Here is a 27,446-nt window from a genome sequence, read left to right as displayed (position 1 = left end):
GAGGGAGGAGGTGGGGAGTGTGCGAGTCCCTGCCGGCTGACCCTGAGGAGAGCTGGGGGGCTGACTGAGATATGAAAGGTCTTCTTGCCCCTAATGACTGTGCTGCCTGCTAATGCTGTGAGTCACGCAGCAATGCAAGGAAGATAAGAACGCTGCCAGGTCCTTTCAGTTAGCTCTCTGCAGGCTCCTTTCAATAGACGTGAGCTTGTGTGTGTGCGTTTCTGTGTGTGTGTGTTTGTATACACATGCATATATATTTACTTGGAAGCTGCTATTAAAAGTCCATGCCTTTTGCTCATGTATAAATCAGCTCTTTAAACATACAGTGCCTGGTAAAAATGTGTGCAGAAGCACAAACTGGATGTTTAGAAATACAATATAGTTTTATGAAACAAAACCTGCTAAAGTTGAAGGCACAGCTTTGTGGCAACACTTTGAAGATACATCTTTAAATGAATAAATGTCATGTAGGCTAAGTTTTGGGTATTCCTTGTATGAAAATGGTTAGGTTTTAAAACTACATCATGACCTTTTGAAGTTCTTTTAAAAGTGTTTATATGTGCAAATATAAGCACTAATATTTAGTCCAGCATTGACAACAAAGCTAATTAATGCATGTCATGAAACATTCTCAAATTTTCAAATTTCAGAAGAAATAGTGTGACACGTTACCTCTTAGCCCAGAGGTGCTGATTAATCAGATCAATGCAGTTTCACTGATGGCTACGTTTATCTACGACATGGATTCAGTTTCCCAATAAAAGCGCAAAATTTGCACAATTTCTGCACTTTCTTGGCATCGAAATGCAACTCCCGAGTTTTAAAATTGCAACACGTACCTACACGGTACGTGCCGTTTAACGTCAAACATCATCACTTGTGCAATTTCACTGAGTGACACTAAAAGTTAAAATACATTTATGGGAAGAATAGGCAGGATTGGAGTGTGGACTGAGACCAGCCATCATCAACCCAGACAGACAACATTTTGAGAAACACTACGTCTGGTTGTGTACCGCATGGTAGAGAAATGATTAAATACAAGGTTTTCATAATGATATTGCATTGCATTAAATCTGCCCAAAACATCTTTAAAATGCTAAATCTTTTGTAACCCTAATGCAGAAATAGTACTTCTTGACATATGGATGCATTATTTATTTTCTTGTGTAGATCAAAGCATTTGCGCCTGCTGTTTATAATAAATATGGGTGAGCAATTAGCACTCCACTATGTTTATTAGACTTACATAAAAGCTATGTAAAATGTAGTTTATGATCAAAATAAAGCATACTTTATCATCCAAAGAGAAATGCATTTTGGGCTACAAGCTGTTGCAATATGCAATATACTCACAAAGAAAACCCCAAAGTAATAAAGTTAAAAGATAAACACATACCAAAAATTATCACACAAAAATGTAAACATCTTGACAGTAAAGGGAAATAATGAGTTTTACACCAGTTTTATTTGTAATTTGGCATCCTATTTTGACGTCTCTGCTAAGGAAATGTAAAATTTCTATATTTACAGTAGATTATTTTGATAAATTGACTAATTTGTAGGACTTACTGGACTTACCATTGTTTATTTAACCTCTTCCTATTCTGTTTAATATCATGTTTAAAATCATATGAGACATTCAAAAACTTTTTATGGTGATGATTCTTGTTAAAATTTCCAATATTATTAATATATCAGCCATAGTTCTCATTGAAGCATACCTGTGAACATGATCTAACATGGATGCCTTTGCATAAGTAGTGTGAACAATCAGGTGTTTACATTTATGCATAAGTATCATTTTTGTTTTCTTACTTCTTCTATCCATCTTAAACAAATGTAAATATATATTTTTTTGTAATTCTCATTAAGCCGAGGCAGTTGTTATCTGTGTGACTCCCTTGTCTCCTTTTCTCCTTCACTTCACGCCCTGAATATATCCTGTTCTGCAAGGCGGATCATCGTGCCAGATGTGATACATTCGCCACCTCAAAATTGCTTTGGTAATTAAATGTTTCTGCTTGGTTGATCAGGAAGGACACAGTATTCTCCTTTAATTAGGCTTAAAATTCAATATCCTGATTTTGCTTCCCTTTTCCTCCCCGTGTGTTGACCAAGAGGACAGCTTCTGCAATCAGCCTCATGCGTCACATTTTCTTTGTTTGCTGCTCCACGTCCACTTCTTTGTTTTTCAGTCTTTTGGCATTTTGATCATCATCACTCGTTCCCCTTCCCTCTCATGAAAACAAGGTAAAAGGTAGAAGGTATCAGGTGAACGTTTCCCTTGGAAAGGCTCTGTGCCAACACATCAGACTGTGGCAGTGTGGCGTCTGCATGCAAACAAAGTCCAGCACTTTTAAAGAGTGGTCGGGCATCGTTAGGAGCAGCACTTAGCCAGATTGTTTAATCAATATTGAGTTGATGGTGCTTTTGAAGGAGCGCTTGGTTTTCCGTCATCCTAAACAGCCGTCTCTGGGTTTGACCATGAAAAACATTCAGTTTCATTGATGTTTTTTTAAAGCAGTTAAATTAATGAATATCAAAACCACATGTGGGCCTGTGTTTCTTCATGGATGTAGTTTTTTGTTCCATCAATGCTTTATTTTTGTACATTTCCAGCCCTCTTGATTTTGGATTTTAGGGGCTGTACAAAGCCCCATCCTTACATTTCTCTATTCTTTGTACCCTTATAAGTTATGTTCTGTTAGGTGTGACAAAAATGCAATAATTTATGACATAAAATGCTACGTAATACATTTTTCAGATGTTCGACACTTCCTGTCCAAGTATTCATCAAGTCCTATGGGTCAAACATACACTCAACTCATATGTTCCACTGTCGGCTGACATTATGTGTGATATTTAGCGATTTCATTCTCCCTTTCAGCTTTTTATCGCCAAAAGGTGAAAGGTGGGGGATAATGTTTTTGTGTGCGTGTGTGATAGCAAAAGTATTTCAGGAACCACTGGGCTGATTTTAATGAAACATTCCGAAAGCAATCATGGGATGAACATTTACAGCTGTTTAACTTTTGGAGAGAACCCAATACATTATGGCTGCCACAGCCAGCTGACTCTAAAATCCATTTAAAACTGTCATTGAGCTGAAATTTGGTGTGGTTGTAGCTGAGATTCATACTGAATCATACTTTGAAAGCTACACATTGCACACAATCTTTGTTTAAAACATTGTCATTAACTGTTGGAGTTAACCCTGTTTGTCTGTTAGTAAAATAGCTCATGAAGCACATGGCAAATTTTAATGAAACTCTCAATGGATGCTCATCTGCAACTGATTAATTTTTGGAGTCAATCTAATTCAAGATGGCTGTGACAGCTACTCAACCTTAGCCAACTCAAAAATGACTATAACTCAGTCAATTTTACAGACATTGAGCAAAATTTGGATGTGATCAAAGCAGATTCTGACACTTCATTTGTGTACTTATTGCACTGGAGACATCGCACAAGATAGTTTCCGTTTTATCTCATTAACTTCAATTTGTTTGTTAATCTGGGCCCATTCTTGCATTTCAAGTCTGCAGTTTGTTTCACAGTCAAATAAGACAGAAACTCCTTTACATTGTAGTAATGTTGTCTTTTCAAAAGATTTCAAATCTATTTTGTCAAAAAAACAAACAAACTTTAAAGCCTCTCTGGTGTTATTTGTACCTTTACTTCTGTAGATATAGGTTTTAACATGTACAAATGTTTGGGATTCTTATTTTATGTTTAAAAATTCTCTTTTTGGGTGCAGATCAGTATTGCATGCAGTGCAGTCCAGCACTTCTTCTCTCAGAGTAATACCTTTCTGATGTGCATGGTGTCATTTTGTATGATTATTAAAATAAAATGCATTGTCATCCATGAAAAAGATGTTATCTTCAACGCTGCATTAATAGATGCCATTACAAGAGTAGAAATTACCCATGCTTAAATGTCTCATAACCCTGGCCTCCAGACTCATTACTGATAACAATCTGGATGGTCCTTTTTTTTCTTTGAGCCCTACATATGGCATCCTTTTCTTCCAAAAAAGATCTTGAAAACTGATTTGCCTGACCAGAGTGCATGTTTGTTACAGCTCAGAACCCAGAGAGGACAGTGTCACATGCAAACAATAACCTTCTTTATGCTGTAAAGTTCTTAATAACATTTGTAAATATGATTGCATTTTGTAGGGCTCAACAAAGGTTTTCCAATCAGTAATCATTTGCTCAATAAATGATCATTTTTGATGTGGTCTCATCTGAAGAACTGAAGATCATTAATGTCCAGCTATAGACCTTACTCACTGAATATTTGTCATATATCATCTGCAGAGGCAAAAAAGCTTTAAAGCACATTGTTTGTATTTATTTCAATAGGTTATTTTGTTGAAAGTTGCAGATTCTGTATGTATCTCTGCTTCTCAAGGATTCAGTTCATTGGTAAATATTATTTTTTGCACCAAATCCTGGTTACATTTACTTTTTAACATTTCTCTTTTTAAATACGTTAATTTGTAATCTCATTGCTAGCCTCAAAAACATCCCCATCTTGACTTTTATTTTCTTTTAATGGTCAGATTAAATGAATAAAACTGATGAGACACGCCCTGAAAAAACTGTTGATTCAATCTCTGCAATAAAGGGAGTTAAGTGAATCTAAGGGAGACTTCTGAGAGTTCAGTCCAACAGGGTTGTATGACTTAGCACTGTATTAAAAAACAATTAAAAGAAATATGTGATTTTACCATATAAAGGTAAAATATGGCTGCTTTGTAGCTTCTTTTTTTGTATCATTCAGAGTTCTGCTGCTATCAGGCTGTCAGTTGAAGATCTGTTTTCAAGTGGTGTAGTTGAGGATAATATTTTGTATGTGTGTTAGTTTCTAAATGTGTGTGTGTGTGTGTGTGTGTGTGTGTGTGTGTGTGTGTGTTTCCACCAGGGAGTTTCCACCTGAGCTGACCCCATTATAGGTCTTATTCCAGGTCAGCTCTACCTTTGAGGCTGCCCATGGCTGACCTGTCTGAAAAAATCTCAGCTTTTATTCTTTATAGTCTCTTTTTTTCTCCTCTATCTTTGTTTATCCTGACATCTCCACTTTCTCAACCCTCCCACCATCATCATCACCATCGCCACCATTCTTCTTGTGACTGCTGTTTGTGGCTTGTGTTGTGTTCAGTCAGAGTCACCGTCAAACGATGAAGAGGGGCTGCAGAGGGATGCGGATTAGCTTTAACATGCTGAGTAAGACCACAGAGCTCACAACAGCACATTGCTGCTAATTTGGTACCGCTGTTAATTCATCCCCCACCCACGTGCATACAAACATAGGCTCACACTGTGTTCCTGCCACGGAGAATCACTCTGTTTTCACTCAGAACTTTGCATCAGGGATTTTTTTTTTTTCTTTCTGGGAATGACAGACCTGTCCTTAATGAGCAGAGAAGAGGGTTCGCCAAGGCTTTGTGTGCATGTTCGTTGTGTATACAGTACGAGTGCATGTGTGTGGGAGAGTTCTGGCTCAGTGGCAGCTCTTGGCAGAGCAGCACTCTCTTCTCCCTGGTTGCTAACATCAGGGGACCAGCCAGGCATGTAATGGAAACTTTAGAGATTCAGAGGAGCAGCTTGCTAAATACGACCCCCTGATGTACTGCCTTAAATGGCTCCCATTGTGGAGGTTATCATAAGACCTTCATTATATTTTATACTGCAAAAAGATGCAAGTTTTTGCCCCTAAACTGTAAAATAAGGCAAAATTTGAAGGCATTAACCAGCGTTGTAATTTGGTTAGTATAAATATAGGAATGCTGATTGTAGCTGAAGGTTAAACTTATATAGATTTTTTTTTTTTTTCATCATTAGAGAAACGAAGCCCAGAAACGTTGTTTATCATCCAGGAGAAAAGGTTGAGTTACAGACAATAGATGAAAAGCAGATGCTTGAAGGTGGAGCCTCCTTAGTTTTAATGGTGTTTCACTGCTGCAGGTTGTTTGGAGCAGATGTGTTGTAGCAACAAAGAACTAGATTTCAGTTTTTTGGCTGTGTGTGTGAGCTACTCTGCATTTATATGCCTATGAATGCTTTTCAAATATACCTGGGTTTGTGTGTGTCTCTCTTAAAAAAAAAAGAAGATGATGCGTCTGCCTTTGCTGAGAATTACAAAGGCGAGGGATCCACTTGCTCACTTGACATCTGCAGAGGAGAACTGGCCTGGTTAATAATTCCCTTCAGACTAAGGGGCTGATTTAAAACCAGCTGCCCGCTCAGTGTGTAGTTCTGTGACTGTACATTTGCATATCCAGACATGCTCTCCCCCTGGTTCCTTCTTTTTTTTTTGTGAGTCTTACTCCCCTTGCATCACTACTAAATCCATATTTGCGCCAAGCTCTTTGCTCCTGTGTAACTCATCTTTGCTACACATATATTTTCTACAGGCCAGGCAACTCTGACACTAAAAAGAGCAGCGGGGGAAAATGAAAAGAGAAGGTCTGCAGCCGTCTGGGTCCTGATGAGGCTTGCCAGCCAGAACAGGTGGCATTTTGTCTGGGTTCTGTCCAGAGAGCGGGGGTGCACAAACTGAGAGGAAAGCAGTCATCATAACATGAATTTATATGTAATTGTTTTTATATCATTTTCATATGACAAAAGCACAATAAAGGTCTAATCGTGCAGGCAGAATTGAGCTTTGAATAAAGACTTCTCCATGAAAGTGGTGAATTACTTCCTGGAACAGTTGAATATGAGTAAATTGATGCTGCATGTATGCAGCTCTGGATACATTTTGATGATAGCTTTAAAGTGGAAATGGCAATCAGAACGCAATTGTTGACGTTACAAAAGCTGTAAATGTTGTTTTCATTCTGCATTCAGAAAATCTTCCATTTTGTGTTTACAATCACTGCCAAATGAAGACATTTGTGCAGCCATTTGGCTCCTTGATGTGTTCACTCCCCTCCCTGAGAGGTTGGCAGTTGGATGTTATTTAAGAGTGCTTCATCTGACTTTGTGATTACAGCTCTGACCAAGCTGACAACCCATCGACCAGCAGCATGCAAATAACTTACACATGAGCCTGCAACTATACACACACACACACTTGCAGAGCACCACACAAGTGCATGCTGCACATATGTGTGTGTGACACACACGCAAATAAACTGCCACAGTCATGACTCAATTTGTCACACGGTGCTGCGGCATTAGAAATTACACCTCATACTTGACAGTGCACCCCAAGCACTCCGACGCCTGCACACTTGCACATGAAAACACTTCCTCCTTTCCTGTGACTGTTTTTCCGGTGAAAAACGAGAACCCTGCAGGGAGCGGAGTGGGGAAGTGGGGGGTGAAAAGAGGGGTGAGGGGGAGCATCTGGAATAACATTCACTCGTCTCTCATATCAGCGCTTTTCCTCTGATCTCCATCGCTCTCTCTCTCTCTCACACACACACACACACACACACACACAAAAGCACACTTTCATTTGACATATCAACTATCACCATCTCCACAGCCTCATCTTCAGCTCCGCTGCTCTTACTGATGACATCAGTGCAGCTGGTGGTCTTGAAGTGGACCCTGATGTTTGTGTGTGTCGTAGCTGGTGCCATCCTGACTGGGACACTTTTTGCTCGGGGAAAGGGGGCTGTCGGTGATAAGTGATATGGTGTGCATCATTCGCTTACAGGTGGCTGTAAATGCAAACTGCAAACACTTTAATTTTTCACTTCAAAGGGCATGGCTGGGATTTATTCAACCACAGTTTTGATAAAGTTAGAACGCTGTTTAAATAATAAATAGAACAGATTCAAATCTTCTAAACCAACATTTTATTCACAATGGAACATAGTAACCAAATAAAAATGTTTAACCTGAAAAAATCTACCATTTTTTCCATTAAAAAGAAAGGTAATTTTGAATTTGATGCAGCCACAGTTCTCAAAAAAGTTGACACAGTGGTAACAAAAGGCTGTTAAAGAAAGTGGTGCGTGTAAGAAAGCACTGGAGAAACTTTCTGCAATGATTTAGGTTCATTTGCAACAAGTCAGTAAGAGGACTGGGTATAAAAAGAGCATTTTAGAAAGGCTGAATCTCTCTGGTGCTGGGACCTATTTCCAGTGGTCATAATGACCCCCCTAAAAAAGTATTTTTGCAAAACCAGTTTTCTTGTTCTGGTTTTAACCCTGTTTCCAACAAAACATATACAATATAGTGTTAAATATAGTGTTCAATGAAATGGAAACAGTTTGATTAAAAACAGTACCCAAACAAAATGTCAAATAACAAAACAAATTGTTGACCATTTTTGGAAAAAAACTGTAGATTTTATTTACCTTGATACCATTACATCTCCAACAGAAGTTACACATGTGCCTGGTCTAACAATGTGCTTTTTGCTCAAGCAGAAGTGATTATTACATTTTTGATATTTTCATGTACCTGGTGCTTTTGGAGTAACGAGCAGCTCTTATTTGGTGCTTTCAAACATTACTGCTGCTTAATTCAAAGAATTAGAATGAAGGAAAGATGCAGTGACCCAACTTTATATAGTCACTAAGCAGGTTTTGTGTCGTTTGACGTTTCATGTTAAAATTTAGCACCACATCTGTGGTTTTTAAAATCTTGAAGCTGGTTTGGATTACAGTTTGTCAGTCAGACATAGCTGCCCATGTGTACCTGTCTGTTCGTGTGTGTGTGTTTGTGTGTGCATAAAGCAGGTAGGCATTCAGTCTCTGCAGGCTGCCTTCAGACTGTATCAATATGACTGACAGCGTTAATGGTGCAATAATTCCAACCATCAGGCAACTAAAAGCTTAATTTCACAGAATGTTTTGCATAATCAGCTTTTTATTATATATATATATTAATATGTTCTCTTCCCAGCATTTTGCTATTTGTTTCTTCCCGCATGTGAAGCACCTGTTCTCTGTTTTATTTCTGCAGGACGAGTGCCGTAACTTCATCAAGGTGCTCCTCAGCAGACAAGGAGGCTTGTTTTTGTGTGGGACCAACGCCTTTAACCCGCTTTGTGCTAACTACACTGTAAGTAAACAAGCTGCACAGGAACTTCTACAGCTGGCAGCTCTTGCAAATACCCAGATATCTAAGTAAGCGACCATGTAATGCTTAACTTACATTGATGTTAAAGCTTATAAAATTGGATTCTTAAACCACTGTTAAACTTTTGAGGTTTGAATCTTAATATTTAATCAATGCATTATGGTCTTAGTCCTGCTTGGACTAGTGGTTAGCTCATTAGTTTTTTCAGAAATAAACTTTATTTGTCTGTTTAATTATCATGTTGCTTGTGGTAAAAAGAAAGAATCGATTTTACATATGGATTTAGACATAAAAAAGACACCAAAGTTTGAGCTACACATGTAAGTGTTGACTGGCCTGATTCAATCAATTATCCTCAGTATTTCCAGAATCTCACCCCAACAGTCCCAAAAATACATTTGTCAGAATCTGAAGGTTTGTACCCATCAAGCAGCAGCTCACCTGAACCCCCCTTCACGCAACTTGCTCCACTTTCCAGCCAATCTCTGTCTCCCTCAATTACAGTAACAATTTCAAAACTTGCACAAGGAAAACTACACATAAATATTAAAATACTCGCTTCGGCTGATTTCCCATCATTCTGCAGACATTTTAAAAGAATTGCAGGCAGAAGCGAGGAGGGGGAAAAAAAAAAACTTTCAGGATCAAAGGCTTTTTTCTTCAAATAAGTGTTATTTTCACTTTCTCACATTTAGTGCAACAGTAAAACACAGAAACATACCTGGCCCATTATCTGTCAGCCATTAACGACATCCTACAACAGAGCCTAAGACACCTGTCTCTGCCTGGTAGGCTGACTGTTTCTCAGGAGACTAGTTAGTGATGCAAGCTACTGGTTTATTTAGAGCTGGGGTTCAATAAAATGACATTTATAAATGAGTTTATATTCAATAGCTATTTTCAATACATCGTCTTTGGAAGTCGCTGAAATAGTTGCTTGTGTCTTTTCAACATGCAGTATGTGTATTAAAACTGACAGCAGAGATCTGACTTTGTGAAGGTGGAATGGTAAAAATACAGGCTGCAAACTTGTGTAAATTATTAACACGACTTCATATGTGGGTGTATAGACCCCCATGTCTCCATATGTGTGTGAGAATGTGGCTTTCTTGTTCCTTCGGCTGCGCCTAATTGTCACCAGTGAATCATTAGTTTGCACTTTCAGTAACACTCACTAATTGCCATTCTCCTGTGGCTTGTTTTCATGCTGCTGATGTAGATGCATTTATATTGTTTGGAACGTGCTGATTGAAGCTTGCATCTTGTCTGTGTACGTGTGTGTGTATGATTGAATAGGGAGACACTCTGGAGATGGTAGGGGACTCGGTCAGCGGGATGGCAAGATGTCCATATGACCCCAAACATGCCAACGTAGCTCTGTTTGCAGGTAAGATACTTCCTCTGTCGTCACCTTTTCACCACGATTCAAACTGCTCAAAAAGAACATTTTTATTCTACTATAAAAGTTAACTCTTCAACTCTAATTAGCTGGGTTTTTTTCCACCTCTCTTGTTTACTTCATCAGATGTAAACACTTGACTAATAAAGTAATCATCAGCGCTCAGCGGCTGAAAATGGAGAGAGCAATTACTCATCAGTCATCATGTTTTTTTTTTGTTTGTTTGTTTCTTCCTGCAGTGATATTTCTGTCTGGTCAGCTATCAGGTTTATGATAATCATTTTGCTCAACTGTTTGTAGTTATGTATGAGATTAGGCACCCCCGTTGGGTTTTGAAATCCAACATAAAGCTACGATTTAGCTACAATTAATGTCTTATCTTTGTACTACTATGTTTTGAATCACTTTAAAATGAAAAAAGTTGGATGATCACAATTCAAAAGCTTGATCACCCAAGAGATTCAACCCCAAGCTGATCGAGCTGACTCTGACGGGGTTTTGTACTCTAAAATGACATCTGGACAAAGACAACTTTCTCTACTTTCTTTATTTGCATGCTTTCTTTCGGAAACAAGAAAGTTAAAGTAGAACTTTTAAGTGGAAGTTTGCATAGTTACTGACAGAAATGTTGCAGCAGCTCTTGGGGTGAACTGAGACAGATTTGGGATTATGTTGCAGCGAGTGGCACAGAGAACATTTCACTGGTCGAGGGAAAAACAAGATGAATTAAAATCCAGTCAAATCCTGGAAGTAAACGAAACATCTCCTGATGAAAAAGCCAATAAAAGAGCTGCTTTGAAAAATAAATAAACCTAAACACAGCTTAAAATCCATAGTTAATCACATGAACAGGTAAAAGTTGATGAAACACAAACCTACAGAAACTTTTGCAGCACATCCTTTTGTTTTATGTTATTGTTGAACATTAATTTTGAATATTAGAACATGACATCTTTTTACTTAACACACTGGAAAGTCCTTGTCTATTTGCTGAGCTGTTTGCTGCGACAGAATATCAACCAAGGCTCTGTATAACTTTTGTTGCTTTGGCCAGGTGTCCAGCTCACCACTGTGTGTGTGTGTGTGTGTTTCAGAGGGGAATCTGTTTACAGCCACAGTCACAGACTTCCTGGCCATTGATGCGGTGATTTATCGCAGCCTCGGAGACAGTCCCGCTCTCCGCACCGTCAAGCACGACTCCAAATGGTTCAGAGGTACCGACAGACACTCGTGTGAATGTGTGGTCTTGGGAAGGTGTGCTGGTTTATGCGAGTGTGCCTTCTATTCAGAATCATGCCCACTTTTCTTGTCAGATTTCGATGGCTTTCAGTGCATGTCCGCGATGATTAGCAGCATGCAGGATTGATACGTGTGTCAGCAGCAGAGGTTTGAATCACTAGGCTTCGTGTTCAGCGCTGGAACAAAGTTAAAAAGTCTAGACAATCCACTTTATGTTTCAAGTTACCTTTGACACAGGATGTCGATGATCCTGGATGGAATATTGCCAAAATTACAGCATGAAAATGATTTCTCAGAAAAGTCAGGGAGCCATAAATCACCTATTATTTGTGAAATCTCCTTTGACCACATAATGAAATTAAGGCTCTGTATCCCTGCCCTCGTATTACTTTAGTGTTGTGGGAATTAAAGGCGCATTCACAAATGTGAACGCTTGCATTCTTTCTCATGATCCATCCATATTTCGTATTTTTTCTTTCTTAGCACATTTCTTGTACGCGTCTTCTCACTCCTTTTCTGTCTCCACAGAGCCATATTTTGTAAGTGCTGTGGAATGGGGACCTCACATCTACTTCTTCTTCAGAGAGATAGCCATGGAGTTCAATTACCTGGAGAAGGTATAAAAGTAATTCTTGTGAAAACATACAATCTACTTTTCATCTTAAGAAAAAAAGGAGCGATCAGTCCATTCAGTGCATTTTTGAAAGGACTACTGTGAAATGTGTGACAATGGTGTTAAAAAACAACAATTTGAGGAGATGCTGGACCAGAACTATTATTTGAATTTGAAAACCAGCTATTTTTCCTGCAGCTCCAGTGACCTTTATTCTTGTTTTTGTTTGTATCCAACAAAATCAGTCTGAGAACACAGCTCATGTCTGCGTTACCCTGAGAAAAGCATTTTGCCGTGGTCATTTCAGAGGTTTTCTGCTTATACCAGAGCCAATGTCAGTTCGAAAACAATTTACTTTTGACAAAAGCATTTAAAAAGCACAGCTAATTCTAATAAATTAGTGGCTCACTTTTGGTCAGAAGTGCTCGCAGAAGGTTTCTGGCTTTGACATGTTTACAGAGAGCAGAGTAAATGGATACTTAAACCGCATCTCTATTATGTGTTCAAAGAGGCAATTTTCAGATTCACTGACATTTTCATGAATAATTGATACTGAATTTACCATTATAAAACAATGATCTGTCAAAACAGGGTTTCTACGTTGCAAATAGCATGCAAATGACTCTTCGCCCTGGAGTTGAAAAGAGTCTTTGAATATCCTCCTTTTGAAGATAAAAAGCAACTGTCAGAAAACATTTAAACTCCTCAGCTTGTCATTGAGGTTCTATGTGCGCTGTGACAAGTGTTGAAGTCGTTTGCTGTTAGTTTATGTAATAAAATTATGCCCCCACCTGTCTTTTTGCTTTGGTGTTTCACAGGTGGTGGTGTCCCGTGTGGCCCGTGTGTGCAAACGGGATCAGGGCGGGTCACAGCGTGTCCTGGAGAAGCAGTGGACGTCGTTCCTGAAGGCCCGCCTGAACTGCTCCATACCCGGAGATTCCCACTTCTACTTCAACCTGCTGCACTCCACCAGCCCCATCATCAGGATGCACGGCAGGGACGTCATCCTGGGGGTGTTCTCCACGCCGGCGAACAGGTACAGCATACACACATCCCTATGTACTTCTGTCTCAGATGGTTTTTTTCAAACTCTTTTATCGTCTCTAAGCTTTCTCTTTTTTTTTCCAACTAAATTAGGATGTGGGTGTCTGACACATCAACCTCAAAACACTTTTACAGTGCTGCGTGTCAAGTTTAACATTATGAATGCACGATAAATTAAAGTTGTTTAAATAATTAAATAGTAAATGGGTTTGGAATTTTTTGGAGTGTTTTTTGTTGGAGTTATTATAAATAATCAGTGTCTTACCTGCTGTAGAAATCACTCAGAGCATTATCAGTTTAAAACATTAGGAGAGACGAGCTAACAGCTAATCGGAACAGCTCCAAAGCAGATTTTTGCTCAGTTTCATTAAATATGAACAAATTTCATTACTGTTCATTTAAATCCTATTTTCTAAGCTTTTACACCACAGTCACTTTTGCATTAGACTGTTATTTACGTAGAGGTCCAATCCAAAAGACTAAAGACCAAGTCAAGTGTGGTCCATTAACAGTAATGGTCCGTGTGAAACTTATGTTGTAAAACAGAATGTGTTCAATGTAACCAAACAAAGTAACTGCTGAAGGCAAAAGTAATGTTTTGTGGATTTTTACACCACCTTACTTTTGCTTTAGACAATTATTTATCCTGCTTACATTTCACACATTCTGTTTAGGAGCATAAACTTCACACGGACCATTACTGTTAATGGACTGCAGTCAACTTGGTCTCTAGTGTAAACAAGCCTGGACTTCTATGTAAATAACAGGCTAATGCAAAAGTGACGGGGCTGTAAAAGTTTATGAAATAGCATCTGCAGGAACCACTATAAAAGTTTTGAGTGGAGCTGTTTTAAGATGGCAGGAATCTGCTCTGGTCTGGGATGTTAGTTCGTCTTTACCATAAAACCTTCTGTCTGATATTTTAAACTGATAATGCTCTGAGTGATTGCCACAACAGGTAGGATACTGATTACTGACAGTGACTCTAAAGATCACCACTTCAAAAAATCCAAACTATTTATTTAAAAGTAAAAATGAGCATGAAAAAAGTAACTTCTGTTTTTGTCTCCTTAATGTTTTAAAAGCATCACCTGAATGATGTTTGAGAACTGATTGACCAAACACGAATGGAAACAATTTCTCAAAATGAGAAAAGCTGTGAGAAACAACCAACAATAGCCTTAAACTTCAACAAAAGCTTTTGGTTCAGTTTAAAATGTTTTTGGGGGGGTTATTTTTCGGTGTTTTAAAGGTTTGAAAAGCTTAAAAACACATTTTAGCCTCCATCAAACAGAGACCAAGACAAACTCCCAGTGTGCAGCTACAATCACACGGCGCACCTTCAAATTTCATTGAACCTTCAATCTTTGTTCCTTCCTCTGTGAAGTAAGAATGGGCAAAGCTTTTCAGTCGACCAAAGAGACTTATAAAAAATCTAAGTGTCAAATGTATGTGCAGAATTGAAGATTGTGAGGAAAGAGTAATTTAAATAAATATCTAGATAGAGCTAGATAGAACTCTGCACTTGGGAATGAGCAGCCTGTCTCTGAACACACTCCTCTGTTTGATGTTGACGGTGTGACTGGCATTGACCATAATGTCCAACAGTTTGTCCAGCAGTTCTCTTCACTGCCACCGTCAACATGGAGTCCAGCTTCATGCTGACCAAAGAGCTAGTCTTCCTTGGATGTGCTGCTTCCCCAGCACACCACATTGAAGAACAGAGCACGGACTGATACCTGATACACCTACAGGAATTTTTTGTAGATGTTAAAAGACTGCAGCCTCCTCAGGAAGCTCTGACACTTCCTGTATAAGTGGCCGGTGTTTTTTATCCAGTCCAATTTGCTGTCTAGCCACATTCTAAGGTACTTCTATGAGTCTACAGCCTCCACCTCAGCCCCATTAATCAGAGTTGGTCCTGGTCTGGGCTTCCCAAAGTCAATAACCAGCTCCTTTGTCTTTGAGGCGTTGAGCCACAGATGGTTAGTGTGGCATCAGACAGCAAAGTTCCTCACCAGGGGATGGCGACCTCATCTGCGAACTTCCGTACATAGCACAGCTCAGAGTTGTAGCAAAAGTCCGAGGTGTACAGGGTGAAGAGAAGCAGGGCCAAGACAGTGCCCTCGGGTGCTCCAGTGCTGCTGATCACAGTTTCAGACATGGTTTCTTCCAATCTGATGTACTGCAGGCTGTAGGTGGGGTAGCTGGAGATCCAAGCAACCAGGCGGGAGTCCACTCGCATCTTGTTCAGTTTGTCCAGAAGCATAATGGGCTGGATAGTATTGAAGGCACTGGAGTCCTCACTATGCCGCTTTCGTATAGGTTTTTTAATGGAGTTAAGAGATTTTTTTCTTTTAAGATTAAATCATAGTTTGTGATTTGTGAAGCAACTGAACGATGAGTTAAATATTGTACAACTATCTTTTCTGCCAAGACAAACGAATGTCAACAGGCCCCATTAATCAGGATGAAATAGACATTTAAGCTCAAAGTCATGTTGTTTTAGTTTAATCAGTTTTAGAAACCCCATTCAGATCACCAGACAATTTTAATTAAGCTGAAATAGAATTGCAGATTAAACCAATTACCCTGAGCCAATCAGTCAGTCAACTAATACAAATAATTTTAAGTGAGACAAAATGTTTACCTAACTCAACATTTTAATCGCATTAAAAAAGATTTGCAAGTTCAAATAACTACCCCAAGGAGTTCAAGGCAGTTATCAAAGAGCCTAACGAAGTGGACATTTACACATAGGTGTTTTTTTTTTCCAATAATGTACTGTTAGTAGAACATGTAACTCATTTCATGTAACTTGTGATTTTGAGGCAGTTTTTAAATTGAATCCAGGTTAAATTTGCATTTTGTAGTAATTTTAAAGCTAATTTTTGAGACCAAACTGTGTGTGAAGTTTTCTGTTTGTGATCAAAGTTGTCAAAGTTGCCCCAAAATAGGTTGTTGTTACAATATCACACAGGGATTTTCAGTTTAAGTGGCTCAAATAAGCAACAAGAATTTGATGCCCAAGTAGATCAGTCAGTTTTGCCAGTATATTTTAATCTGTTTTGTAGAAACTAAAAATAATTTTTTCACACCTGTGGCATAGCAGGATCTCTTACTAGTAGGTTTTAGACCACCCACAACAGGCAGAAGAGAAAGAAGAAAAAAACAAATAAACAATAAAACAGCTAGAAGTAAAAAGACAAAACAACTTAGATGGGAATAAAGCGGGAGGTGGTGAAAAAGAGAGGAAAACAAGGATGAAAAAACAAGGACAAGGAAGTCAGTAATGGACAACACGTGTGCCCCAACCACTCCCTGAGCCCCAAAACTGTTTCATCAGCTGCATCTTATCTGCGCGTTTAGAAGGATCCTCTCTGAAGGGGGGTGTTACTGCCTGTAGAGACACATGGATGCTACAAGGATACAGACTCACACACCAACACGCACTCATTCAAAAACACTTACAAGGGTTCCCAGATAAAAGCATTTACATCTCGCCATGGAGGAGAGGAGCGGCTGAGCACACACAGATAGCACCTCCACCGCCCGGGTGAAATACTGCTGGGCTCTGTTTTAAATAACTGCCAAGACAGAGGGAAATGGAAGTTTAGATGGAAAGATATGGAAATGTGTGGCAAGGGAAAATGGATAGAAAGCGATGGAGAGAATATGTGAGGTGAGCTGTAAAACTCCCCCCGGCCCCATGTGGCCCACTGCACCACACTGGCAAAGTGCTCGCCAGACAAATTGCTTTGGCTGGCAGTGTGCAGCAAGAACAGCGTGAAGTAGGACCTTGGAGCGAGGTAATAGCTGTTCACTCCTGCCATTTGGCCCCGTGCAATGTATACCAGACTGTACTGTGGTATGGAAAAGATAAGATGAAGCTGAAGATATATTGTTTCTTCCCTTGACATTCTGAAGATGCTCATCTTTTCCTGTGGCCGTATACTCCAGGGGTAATTTTACAACCACTTTCCAGCTCCTCAAATGATTCAGGGCTTCGTTCCTAGAATCCCTCAGAATCTGTTTTAAAGTATAGTTCAGTCTTTGCCAAAAAAATAATAAGAAAATGAAATCAGCTGAAAAGAATTTTCTTTTAAGTAGCAGTTTCCATGAGCTCACAGAAGCAAAACATTTATTTAATTGGTTTGTCAGCAAAAAAAATCCTTGATATTTTTCATGGTAAGGAAAAATCCTGTGCATCTTGATAGCAAAAAGGCCCTAGTTGATTTCGCTTTGGTGAATTTTGTGCAACAGGGTCAGACAGCTGGATGTTCCTCAGGGAAAACTGTGCGGCGACAAGAAGCAGGAGGAGAACAGGTTTAGGAAGCATGTGGCACAGGGGAGGATGCACAGATGTGCAAGCTAGATCCCCCCGGGCCTGCAAGGACACTATGCAAAGGAATACATAATAAGGTCACCTGTGCTGAGGAAAGTGGTACAGGAAAGTAAAATTGCATGTATATGACAGTAGAGTCATGTCACAAAAGAAATACAGAGTTGTTATACAGATTTTAGTTCATCCACATGAATATCTGTAGTCAAGACAGAGAGATAGAAAAAAAAACAACCACAGGGATTTTGTGCAAAGGTCGAATAACGCTATGAAGAGTTGGCTTATTTGAAGAAGAAAAATTAGATGAAGTGAGATAGTTTTTAAAAAAAGTCCATGAAGCTAAAAAGATGATAAAATAATGATGAAGGTTTGAAGTAAGAACAGAAGCTTAGAAAGTGCAAAGAATCTGGAAAGAATGGCAAATTTAAAAAAGCTTAAAGTTGTCTTTAAGGAGGGATGAGATTCTTCACCTCGTCTCACCTGTTTCTACACTTTTACTGTTACTTTATAGAAATTGTACTGGTTTATTAATTTTCTAATTATTTGTAAATTTAATATATCTTATTGTAGAAATGTTTGTGCACCTTAGTCCTTAGAAACAATATTTAGCTTTTTTGAACAATAGGTGTGTAAAATGACAATAAAGTTTTAAAAACAGTGCATATTCCTCAACTTTATATAAAAAATAAGCTTTATAATAAAACCATGTATTTCCTTTAAATGAGTCCATACTTTAAATGAGTTCAGCTTTTTATTTAAAACTCTGATAAGAAATGAAATACACATTTAACCTGTTTTTAGAAACCTCTTCTTTTAAATATCTCATGAAGCTTTAAACAAAATGAGTCTTGGATAAAATTTGAGTTAATGCTGTCAGTGCATATCATCGCCACAGTAGAGCTTTTTCCTTCATGGCAGGCAAACTATTTGTTTGAGTTTGCTAAAACTAAAATAAAGAAACCTTTGGTACGCTCTTTAAAGCTTTGAAAATTGTGTAGAATAATATACAATAAGTCACCGCGGCAGTTCACGTAAACTGTTTATAAAATATTTCTGCATAAATCAGCTTTTTTGTGGTTAATCCATACAGGAGATCTTTGTTTTCTTTGTATTAATGAGGAATGTGCACAATTTCAAGTCTGCATAATTTAGACCTTTGACTTAAGGATTGCATTTAACTTTTCCCCACCTTGTCTGTTTCCATAGTTAATTTTGCAGTTGTCAAGAACGTAAAAATTAGTGCCATCAGTGAGTCTTTTATAAGTGAGGCTCATACAAACACAGTACACATCTTAGTCAAAACAAAGAGCAAAGGAAGATGGAGAAAAAGTCAACAATGGAAATTACAAGAAGGAATTTTTAAATGAATGTTTTGGGTATAACAGACTCTAAAATATAAAAACACAAGTGGGAGTAACAAGTACAGAGTGAAAATATGTGAATAATAAAAACTATTCTGAGAGGAAAACAGCCCCAAGGCCTTCTGGCTTTCTTCTGTTAGACACAGAGTCGTGCACAGGGCAAACCCAGTGACCTGCAGAGAGACGGAAAGGAAGGCGGAAAACTGGATGAAGGTAGTGATAGCTGGCAGACGTGTCACACAAAACATCTGGTGCCTGCACTCCTTAAAGAAACGCTGCACTGTTCGCAGATACAGCTACGTCATCCTGGCTGGGGCTGAGTCGCATCGCTGCCTGTAAATGTCTGCGAATAATAAGTACGGAGGAACAAAAAATAAAAAAAAAAAACCAACATCCTGGCCTGATCAAATGGCACATCAGGAGAGCACGGCTCCCCGCTGCAGCCAAAATCCAGCCCACAGGCGCCGTCTTTTCACACACTTCTGCGGCTTTCAAAGGGGGCTCTCAATGTGAATGCCTCTCAGCTCGATACAGAGTCCTGGGGGCAAGCAGCACAGATACTCAAATCACCAGCTGGATGTTTACTTTCATACAAAGCAAAAAAGGGAGAAAAGGAAATCAACAGTTGGGGTTTGTGTGGGATTTGCAGTGGGTTAGTGGTAAAACTTATCAACCAGCTTTCATACGACATATATAATTAGCCATTGATGAGGACAGTTTGAGAGGAGAGAGTGAAGTCAGGGAGCAGGAAACATGGTGATTTTTTTCTCCCCGGCTCACCCCTTATCTCACCGTGACACCGGTCTCTTCATTTTTTAGTTTGTGGTGTTTTGTTTCTGTGACCAAATGAGAAAAAAATGTAGCACCGAGCTCAGAGGGGACACCCCGACTGTGTGAATGCATCTGTGTTTGTTGTAAGAGTCCTCTTGTATTTATTTGTGAAAGGAAGGGGATGCACTGCACTGGACACTTCTCAGAGCAGATGTTCTGCTCCCCGCTGCTGGGTTCACGAGTAGTCAAACCGTCTCCGAGGAGCACCAGGCTTTGTTTTACTGGGATGTTATCACAGGTTCATTTCCTTTTACGAGAATCATCTCCCCCGTTTTTGTGAGAAACAGGAATTTTGAGTGACTCATTTCCCATTTTGTTTTATTTTCCAGGAATTCCAGCCAGAATCTTTTCATAGCTGTTATATCTGCTGAAGATCTAATCTAAAACCCAGAGTTGATAAAGTCTGTATTTTCCTATACTTCTTTCTGTCTCAGTAATAGTTTCCTTTTGTGTTCCAGTACTGGGTGCCAAAATGTGAAGTGCCTCAATTTAATTTGTCATCTTTGCTGGTTGTCTGTCTCTTTGCAAAGCTCTCAATTTACTTTTTATCCTCTAACCCCCTCATGTATTAGATTTAACAGTTTATTTTTTTAGCTCAACTATATTCCACTTTATCACTTCTTTTTCCTGTCACTTTTTTCTCCTCTCTACAACCTTGTTGGAAACGTAAAGCCTATTTGACACAGGATTGACAGTCATTTTGTGTCACCTCAAATCTGTCTCATTCGGCCCCTGTCTCACCGTCCCCCATCTCTGTTCCCGCAGCATACCGGGCTCGGCGGTGTGCGCCTTTGACATGGAGCAGCTGGCTGCCGTGTTTGATGGAAGGTTTAAGGAGCAGAAATCACCAGAGTCTATTTGGACGCCTGTTCCAGATGAGCTCCTCCCAAAGCCAAGGTGCAGATGGCGCTATTCAATTCCCACACCTGTGTGCAGATTATTATCAAGGAGGATGAGGGTGGTGTTTATGAAACATGATACTGCTGCAAAAAAATGAACTTTTATCAATGCTGCTTATTCAGGCAATGCAACAAACAATGCATGTTTTAGTTACTTAAATGTTCTTATAGGTTATTTAACCTTTATATGTAAAATGAGACTCAATATTCACACTTGGAGTAAAGAATGCAGGAAGATCTTGACACAAATAAAAAGATAGGCGAGATTCTTTTGAAGAAGTCTTTTATTGAAAATAAAAGTCTGCGTGAGTCAGACAGCCTAGACTGTCCTTTTAATAATGTATCATTGACGAGGCCTAACGTCACATAGATTCTGCTCACCTCTTCTGATGAACTCGCTCTCGCTGTCCCCAGACCCGGTGGCTGTGCAGTTCAAGGATCCAAGTTCAATTCCTCCAACTCATTCCCTGACGAGATGCTAAACTTTGTCAAGACGCATCCTCTGATGGACGAAGCGGTGCCATCGCTCGGACAACGACCCTGGATAGTCAGAACCATGGTCAGGTGAGTCTGAACTCACACAAGCGGTCCAGGTGAAGGCTGTGAAATTGTTGTGCACTCAGAACTTTTTTTTATTGTTATTAGTATTATTTAATTAGGCATATTTTAGTTTTTAAGAATGTATTATGTCAATAAAGCTCAGTTTTATTTGAATTCAAATGCAAACTGGTGGAAATAAATAGGAATTTTAGTTATTTGTTTTGTGAAACCCTCTTTTTCATAAACTCAGATATGCAGGTAACATGACATGCTGTCATGAAGCCCCTCTTCATGGTAAACTTAAATAATAAAATGCCCACTTTGTCTGCTTAACTCAGGGTTGTTAACTTGGTTGGATGTTATGAAATTTTTTTTTTTTATCATGTAGAGGCTCTTCTGATCATCTATTGGTATTATCTTTTATGGTCGTCTGGCCTTTTCATTTAACTACACCTCTCATAATCTACAAAACCACATATGTAGTTTACTCCAGTTCTGCAGCGTTTTCTGTGATAAGTTTGTTCAGTTTTATTGGCATAAAAATGGATGGATGGAGGGATAGTGTTTAAAAGATAAAAAAACTTTGTGTGCATTAACTCAGAATTTAAAAGGTGAGTTGATTTGACAGAACAAATGGATTCTGGTTTACAGTGGAGGAAACAGGATGTAGGAAAGATGAGCTGTGTCTTTAGGTTGTAGGTCCTTCTTGTTGAGTTTGCCCTGGTTTGGTGTTCAAGATTTTAGCAGAAGAACACAGATAACCACATGCTTGCTTCTTTTTTTCTCTTCTATTTGTCTGTTGTATGGAGTCTCCCTGCCGACAAACTACCAGGTGATCATGGAAGCTGAATGATGAATGATCATGGAGACGAGTCTTGTCTTTTGATTCACTCATCCAGAACTGCGTGTGGCTCAGCTGCACTCTGCTATTGTTCCAGGACATTTGCTTGATTGATATCATTAATGACTAAAACGTCTAATGTAATTAGTTTATTATGGAGATTTGATGAGCAGGATTTCCCCCCCCCCTTTCTTTTTGCCATGACTCAAGGGAAATGGCTTTTTTTGATCGAACATCACAAGAGCCTGTAAGTTTCACCTAAGCCAATCTGTTTTAATGCTCTTAAATCATAAACTGGCCTCCAGGAGCTACTTGACGATGCTTTTAGCTTTCATAGATGGAAAGTCCCAAATGAGCTGCATCATTTCATAGCATTAATGCAGTACTCTGTCTCTCTCCTCTGCGGTTCAGGTACCAGCTAAATAAGATAGTGGTGGATACAGAGGCTGGGCCTTACAGGAACCGGACCGTCGTCTTCCTCGGATCGAGCAGAGGGACCATCCTCAAGTTTCTCATAATGCCGAACCAGGACAACACCGTGACGAACAGCAACATCTTTCTGGAGGAACTGGAGGGATTCAACCCTGACAAGTAAGACCACCCAATAATACAAAAACATGATGGACTAAAAGAAAAGAAATGAGTTTATACTTTAAGAGAATAGTATTGCAGTTTTAGAAAATATAGAAAGTAGTACTGCTTTTCAGTGTATCTTCTTTTGTTTTATTTGTCAGTCCTTCTTTATATATATTGTTTCTGTCCCTAAAGAGACAAAAAATACATTTTTGTTGCAGGAAAACCCAGTAATGTTGTTGGCTTTACTCTAGAAGCAATGACATTAGTTTGTGTATTTTAAAATGTCATGACTGAACAATTTCAGCACAGTACAGTGAGAGGTTTCTGGTTGAAGTGGGATTAATTATAAGGCTAGTATGACATATCAATTAGCAGGTTTTACACAATTCAGAGTTCTTTTTTCACCTTTGTTTCCAGTTTAACCAAATAACTTTAGGCTGGAGCTTTGCAGTTCATTTCCTGTGGAGATCGTTTAAGTGTTATCAATCATCATGACGAACTCTTTACAAAGTGGTGAACTGGGATTTCTTTATTGTTTCTTCAAGATGCAGTTGGTACAGTGAGAGACGCGCATAAGTAAAGACCAGGTCAGTAGTGGGTTAGGTGACATTCCCCGTGGTGAGAGGAGACTCACGGTGCAGTGCATCGAATAAGGGTCTGGAAACACAACTCGTCTTGAAAACTGTTTTTTACAAGATGAAAATCTTGCAATATCTAACAACAAGCAGAGAGAAAAATGGGGCAGTTAGATGAGACTTCAATTAGAGGTTAGTGTTCATTATCAAGAAATCTGACTTTTCTCTAATGAGCCTGAGACCAACTGTAGAACTGTGTTTAAACATCGGGAAAACAATAAAAGAATAATTTCTTATCATCCTTGATCTGGAGCTGCCAGGGAGACTGACCTTGTTTCTTCTGTCTGAAGTTGAATCACGTTTACTATTTGGATCTTGACAAAAGATTGGATTAGATTGAGCCTCTTTTGCTTTTCTAATTAGCATATTTTATACGAGGCACGCAGCTTTGAGGCTTCACTTGATGTAGATCGTTACGTAATGAAACACTGGGTGCACTGCCTTCTCAGTGCTCATTTTTGTGTTTGGTTCTTTGTTGAAATGCAGCGTTCCACATGGCGGCTTGTGACTGCAGTGTGGAGGGGAGATAATTGTCACACAGATGCAGGCAGCTTTGGATGGTGATTATCTTTCACTAAGGCTAATTAGAGACATTTAGAAAGAAAGTAGATGTTTCTAAACAGTCTCTTTCGTGGTAATTGCACTCATCGATATACAGACCAATTTTTTTTTGTAACAGTAAGTGGAAACTAAGTATAATTTCTTGAATTGGCCCACGGTGTGTTTTTTCTTCATTTTCTTCAAAGGATGCTCGGCAATTTTAGTCACAAATTTGACAAAATGAGGGACAGTGATTGCAAGTGAAATGAGGGGACAGTGTGATGAACAAGCTGGTGCGGACCGAAGCCAGTTTGTTAGGAATAATTTGGTGCACACGATGAGCTCACCGTCAATCCGGCCGGCACAGCAGGCACCCAGCTAATCAGAAGACAGAGCGTAACCCGCATCGTTTCCTGTTCCAGGCCGGACCCTCACCCTCAGCTTACATTCACACACTTCAAGTGATAGTCTAGATTTTTCGAAATGGGGTTCTGCGGAAAGGTTATGAGCATTTAATACCTCAGATGCTGTAGATAGCTCTTTGAATTGCCTGAGTTTGGAGAGACAGCGTTTAAATTTGAGTTGTTTTAACTTACACAGTTATTAGAAGTTACCACAGACAGAAACCAAACCCTGAAATGTGTTTTTTCTTCAATAATGAACATGGAAATAGTGTGAACCAGGCGTAAGACTAACACAGCTTGTTCTATTTTCTTCACCTGCCTGATCTTGCTCCTTTAATTTTCTTTTCGCCCGGCTTCTTTATTTTATTCTCTCTTTTTTTTTTTTTTTTTTTCCTTCTTACTTTCCATAACTCTCCCTTTTCATTTCCCCACATTTCATGATACTGGCTGTGAAGAATGACTCAGAGCTCGGCCTTAGCAGAATGATAGATTCTTCTTAATGACCGTGGCCCTCCGCAAAGTTATTACCATAAACTATCTAGATCCAACTAATGCATGAGTGCACACGTGCATAAAAAGGTCTAAATCTGCTGCATGCAGGCAGGTTGTTGCCAGCTATTTCAGCTTTAAGTGCCAATTAGGAGCAATTTTGTTTCCTGGCTGCTGTTTTTGATGTCCAGTGGACGCCTCAAACTTCTACAATCAGCACTGCACATTTGGGGTGACATTTTAACACCAGGCTTTCACTTTCATAATGGCTTTTATATTTAGAGCTTTTTGTGCTTGGTTGTGTTTCACACTCAGTCATACTGTTATTCTCAGAGGGAGGTCAGAGGTTTAATGTGCAGTCTCAGCCTTGTAATCAAATGATATAAATGATTTGCTTTGTGTATTTAGGCTTGTTTGTGTGTTGCAGGTGTGCGGAGGACTCTTTGCAGGCCAGGCAGCTGTTGTCTCTGACTCTGGACCGAGCAAGCCACACTTTACTGCTCACCTTTCCCTCCTGTGTGGTCAGAGTACCGGTGGCACGATGCCAGCTCTACTCCCGATGCATGAAGTAAGCCTCCGACAAAAACAGCACAACCCTACCATAAATGAGCAGCTGGGTTGGAAAAGAAATTGCAAGTGTCCTTGAGCAAGATAAAGACAGAAGACCTGAGTTTTTCTACAGTAATAACAAAGTGGTACAGCTTGATAACATCTGTCATCCTGCTCTTGAGCAAGATGATATTTTGTGAACATTTACTTCAAATTAGGATGAACTCTGGTTTATCAAACTGACCCTGAAATCTAGTCTGTTGTTGGCAATAAATTTAATGCTGAAATGTTTTCTCTTGACGCTCCCATAACTTTGATTTTTTTTTTATGGTTTTAGTTTGTTGAACATCACAATGAGTCGGGTCACATTTTCACTACCCAGTACTTACTAAAGCTGTGATCTCGGGCCATATCCGACCAGCAAGCCCATCCCATCCGGCGCACAAAGTGTTGGAGTATTGATAAATGTCTCACAACTTGACATACAAACCAGTTGTAGACCTTATCAAAATGTCAAGTCAAATTTATTTATAAGCATATTTACCAATAAAATTGGCATTCCTTGAAAAAATGCACTTTTCCCACCACCTTATAGTCCAAAGATTTAAATAAAGATCTGGTGCAACCTGTTAGCACTCAAAGTATGTGTTGAGGATGGGTCTCAGCTACAACTACGCCAAATTTTAGCACAATATTTGTAAAAATGACTGAGTTGTAGCCATTTATCTTTTTGCTAGAGTTGATTTGCTGTGGCAGCCATCTTGATTCAGGTTGACTCTAGAAGGTAATCAGTTGTAGAGGTGCATCCAGTCATCTTTTTTTTTTTTGAGAGTTTCATTACAATGTGTTCACTGGTTCGTAGAATATTTTGCAAACAGACAGACAGACAAAGAAACAAGCACTCTCCCAGACACAATTGATTGTCCGCTGTTCATGGCTGTGTGAAAACAACAGGAGTTGACGAAAGTGCTGTAGTAGTTTAAAAAAGGGGGGTAAGCGCCCTTTCAAAGGTTTAAAAATGGATCTATTTTATAAAAACTGCTGGTTATGTCAGTAGGATGTGTCAAATGCTTGTAAACTTTTACTTAGGCTGTGCTTCGCTTTTTGACTAATTGTAGACGCCTGTTCAATGTCAACAACTCAGTTTAGACATCTTCAAAACCTTCATTTTTTCTAATTCTAATCTAATTTTACCTTGAATGTCTATCAGCAACTTAAATGTCATTTAGATATCCTCAATCCAAAAAGGTTCACTGGAGTAGTCTCACTCAGAACTTACACATTAGTCACTTTTAGTCATTTTTATTTCATATGTATGTATTTGGCAATTCATAAGTAAACCCAAAACTTCTTGGTCAAAACTCAGTGGAAAGATGTTTATCTTAATATCACTGAAAAAAAACATTTTTTATTTTAAATGCCATTTATTTCTGATAACAGAAACTGAAATGGCTCCAATAGACTGAAACATAATTATGAGAAACATGGCTCATCAAAGGCTGTCCCCTGCTGACACAACCTGTACCGGTTTCAGAGGTAGCCTCAGAGTTTTAATTGCATTTCAGAAAACTGGCAAGTTGACTTGTAATTAAACCTGAAAATACTTGATGTAACGCTGCTTTAGCTGCGCAGCCAGAGGAACACAGCCTCCCTCCTCCAGTCTGGCTCTCTTTCTGAGTCCGGACACATGTGGCTGTGGCCCGTCAGGCTCCGCTGACACACACACACACACACACACAAACCTCTGCATGCAGTGTGTTCACCGAAACCAGGTGAGTCATACAGGCGTGTAATCCAGACCACATTAGGAAACCACTCACGTGATCCCCGAGGTCTGTTTATTGTGCGTGCTTACATGTTGAGATCCGGGCATCATGGTTAATTATCTAGGCATGAATCGGGTTTAGGAATAGTTACTCGTGCTTCAGCAGCTTCAAGTCTGTTTTCTTTTTCAGCTTTTATGAGTAATGGTGAGCTCTTTGAGTGTTTGTTCAGTTTGATTAAGGTTGATGATTGGATTGTCCGCCTCGCAGTCATAATTATCAGGTTTATTTTGTAATAAATTCCTATTGATTTAGCATTTATATAGTATCT

At 39.2% G+C, this 27,446-nt stretch overlaps 1 protein-coding gene across 2 annotated transcripts in view; it reads left to right on the top strand.

Moving 5' to 3' along the window:
• Window positions 1-27,446, top strand: part of sema6bb (sema domain, transmembrane domain (TM), and cytoplasmic domain, (semaphorin) 6Bb) — a 143,287-nt gene that overhangs the window by 78,821 nt on the left and 37,020 nt on the right. For both annotated transcript variants that reach the window (XM_017407329.3, XM_037974251.1), the window contains exons 6-14: window positions 8,934-9,032; window positions 10,347-10,437; window positions 11,544-11,663; window positions 12,217-12,305; window positions 13,120-13,337; window positions 20,645-20,776; window positions 21,193-21,342; window positions 22,571-22,750; window positions 25,231-25,371. In XM_017407329.3, the coding sequence (XP_017262818.1) occupies window positions 8,934-9,032; window positions 10,347-10,437; window positions 11,544-11,663; window positions 12,217-12,305; window positions 13,120-13,337; window positions 20,645-20,776; window positions 21,193-21,342; window positions 22,571-22,750; window positions 25,231-25,371 (1,220 nt within the window). The remainder of the gene's footprint in view (window positions 1-8,933; window positions 9,033-10,346; window positions 10,438-11,543; window positions 11,664-12,216; window positions 12,306-13,119; window positions 13,338-20,644; window positions 20,777-21,192; window positions 21,343-22,570; window positions 22,751-25,230; window positions 25,372-27,446) is intronic.

The sequence above is a fragment of the Kryptolebias marmoratus genome, linkage group LG24, assembly GCF_001649575.2.
Source record: "Kryptolebias marmoratus isolate JLee-2015 linkage group LG24, ASM164957v2, whole genome shotgun sequence".
NCBI classification, from domain to species: Eukaryota; Metazoa; Chordata; class Actinopteri; order Cyprinodontiformes; family Rivulidae; genus Kryptolebias; species Kryptolebias marmoratus.
Note: the sequence above shows the minus strand (reverse complement) of the source record. Positions and strands in the feature narration are given on the sequence as shown.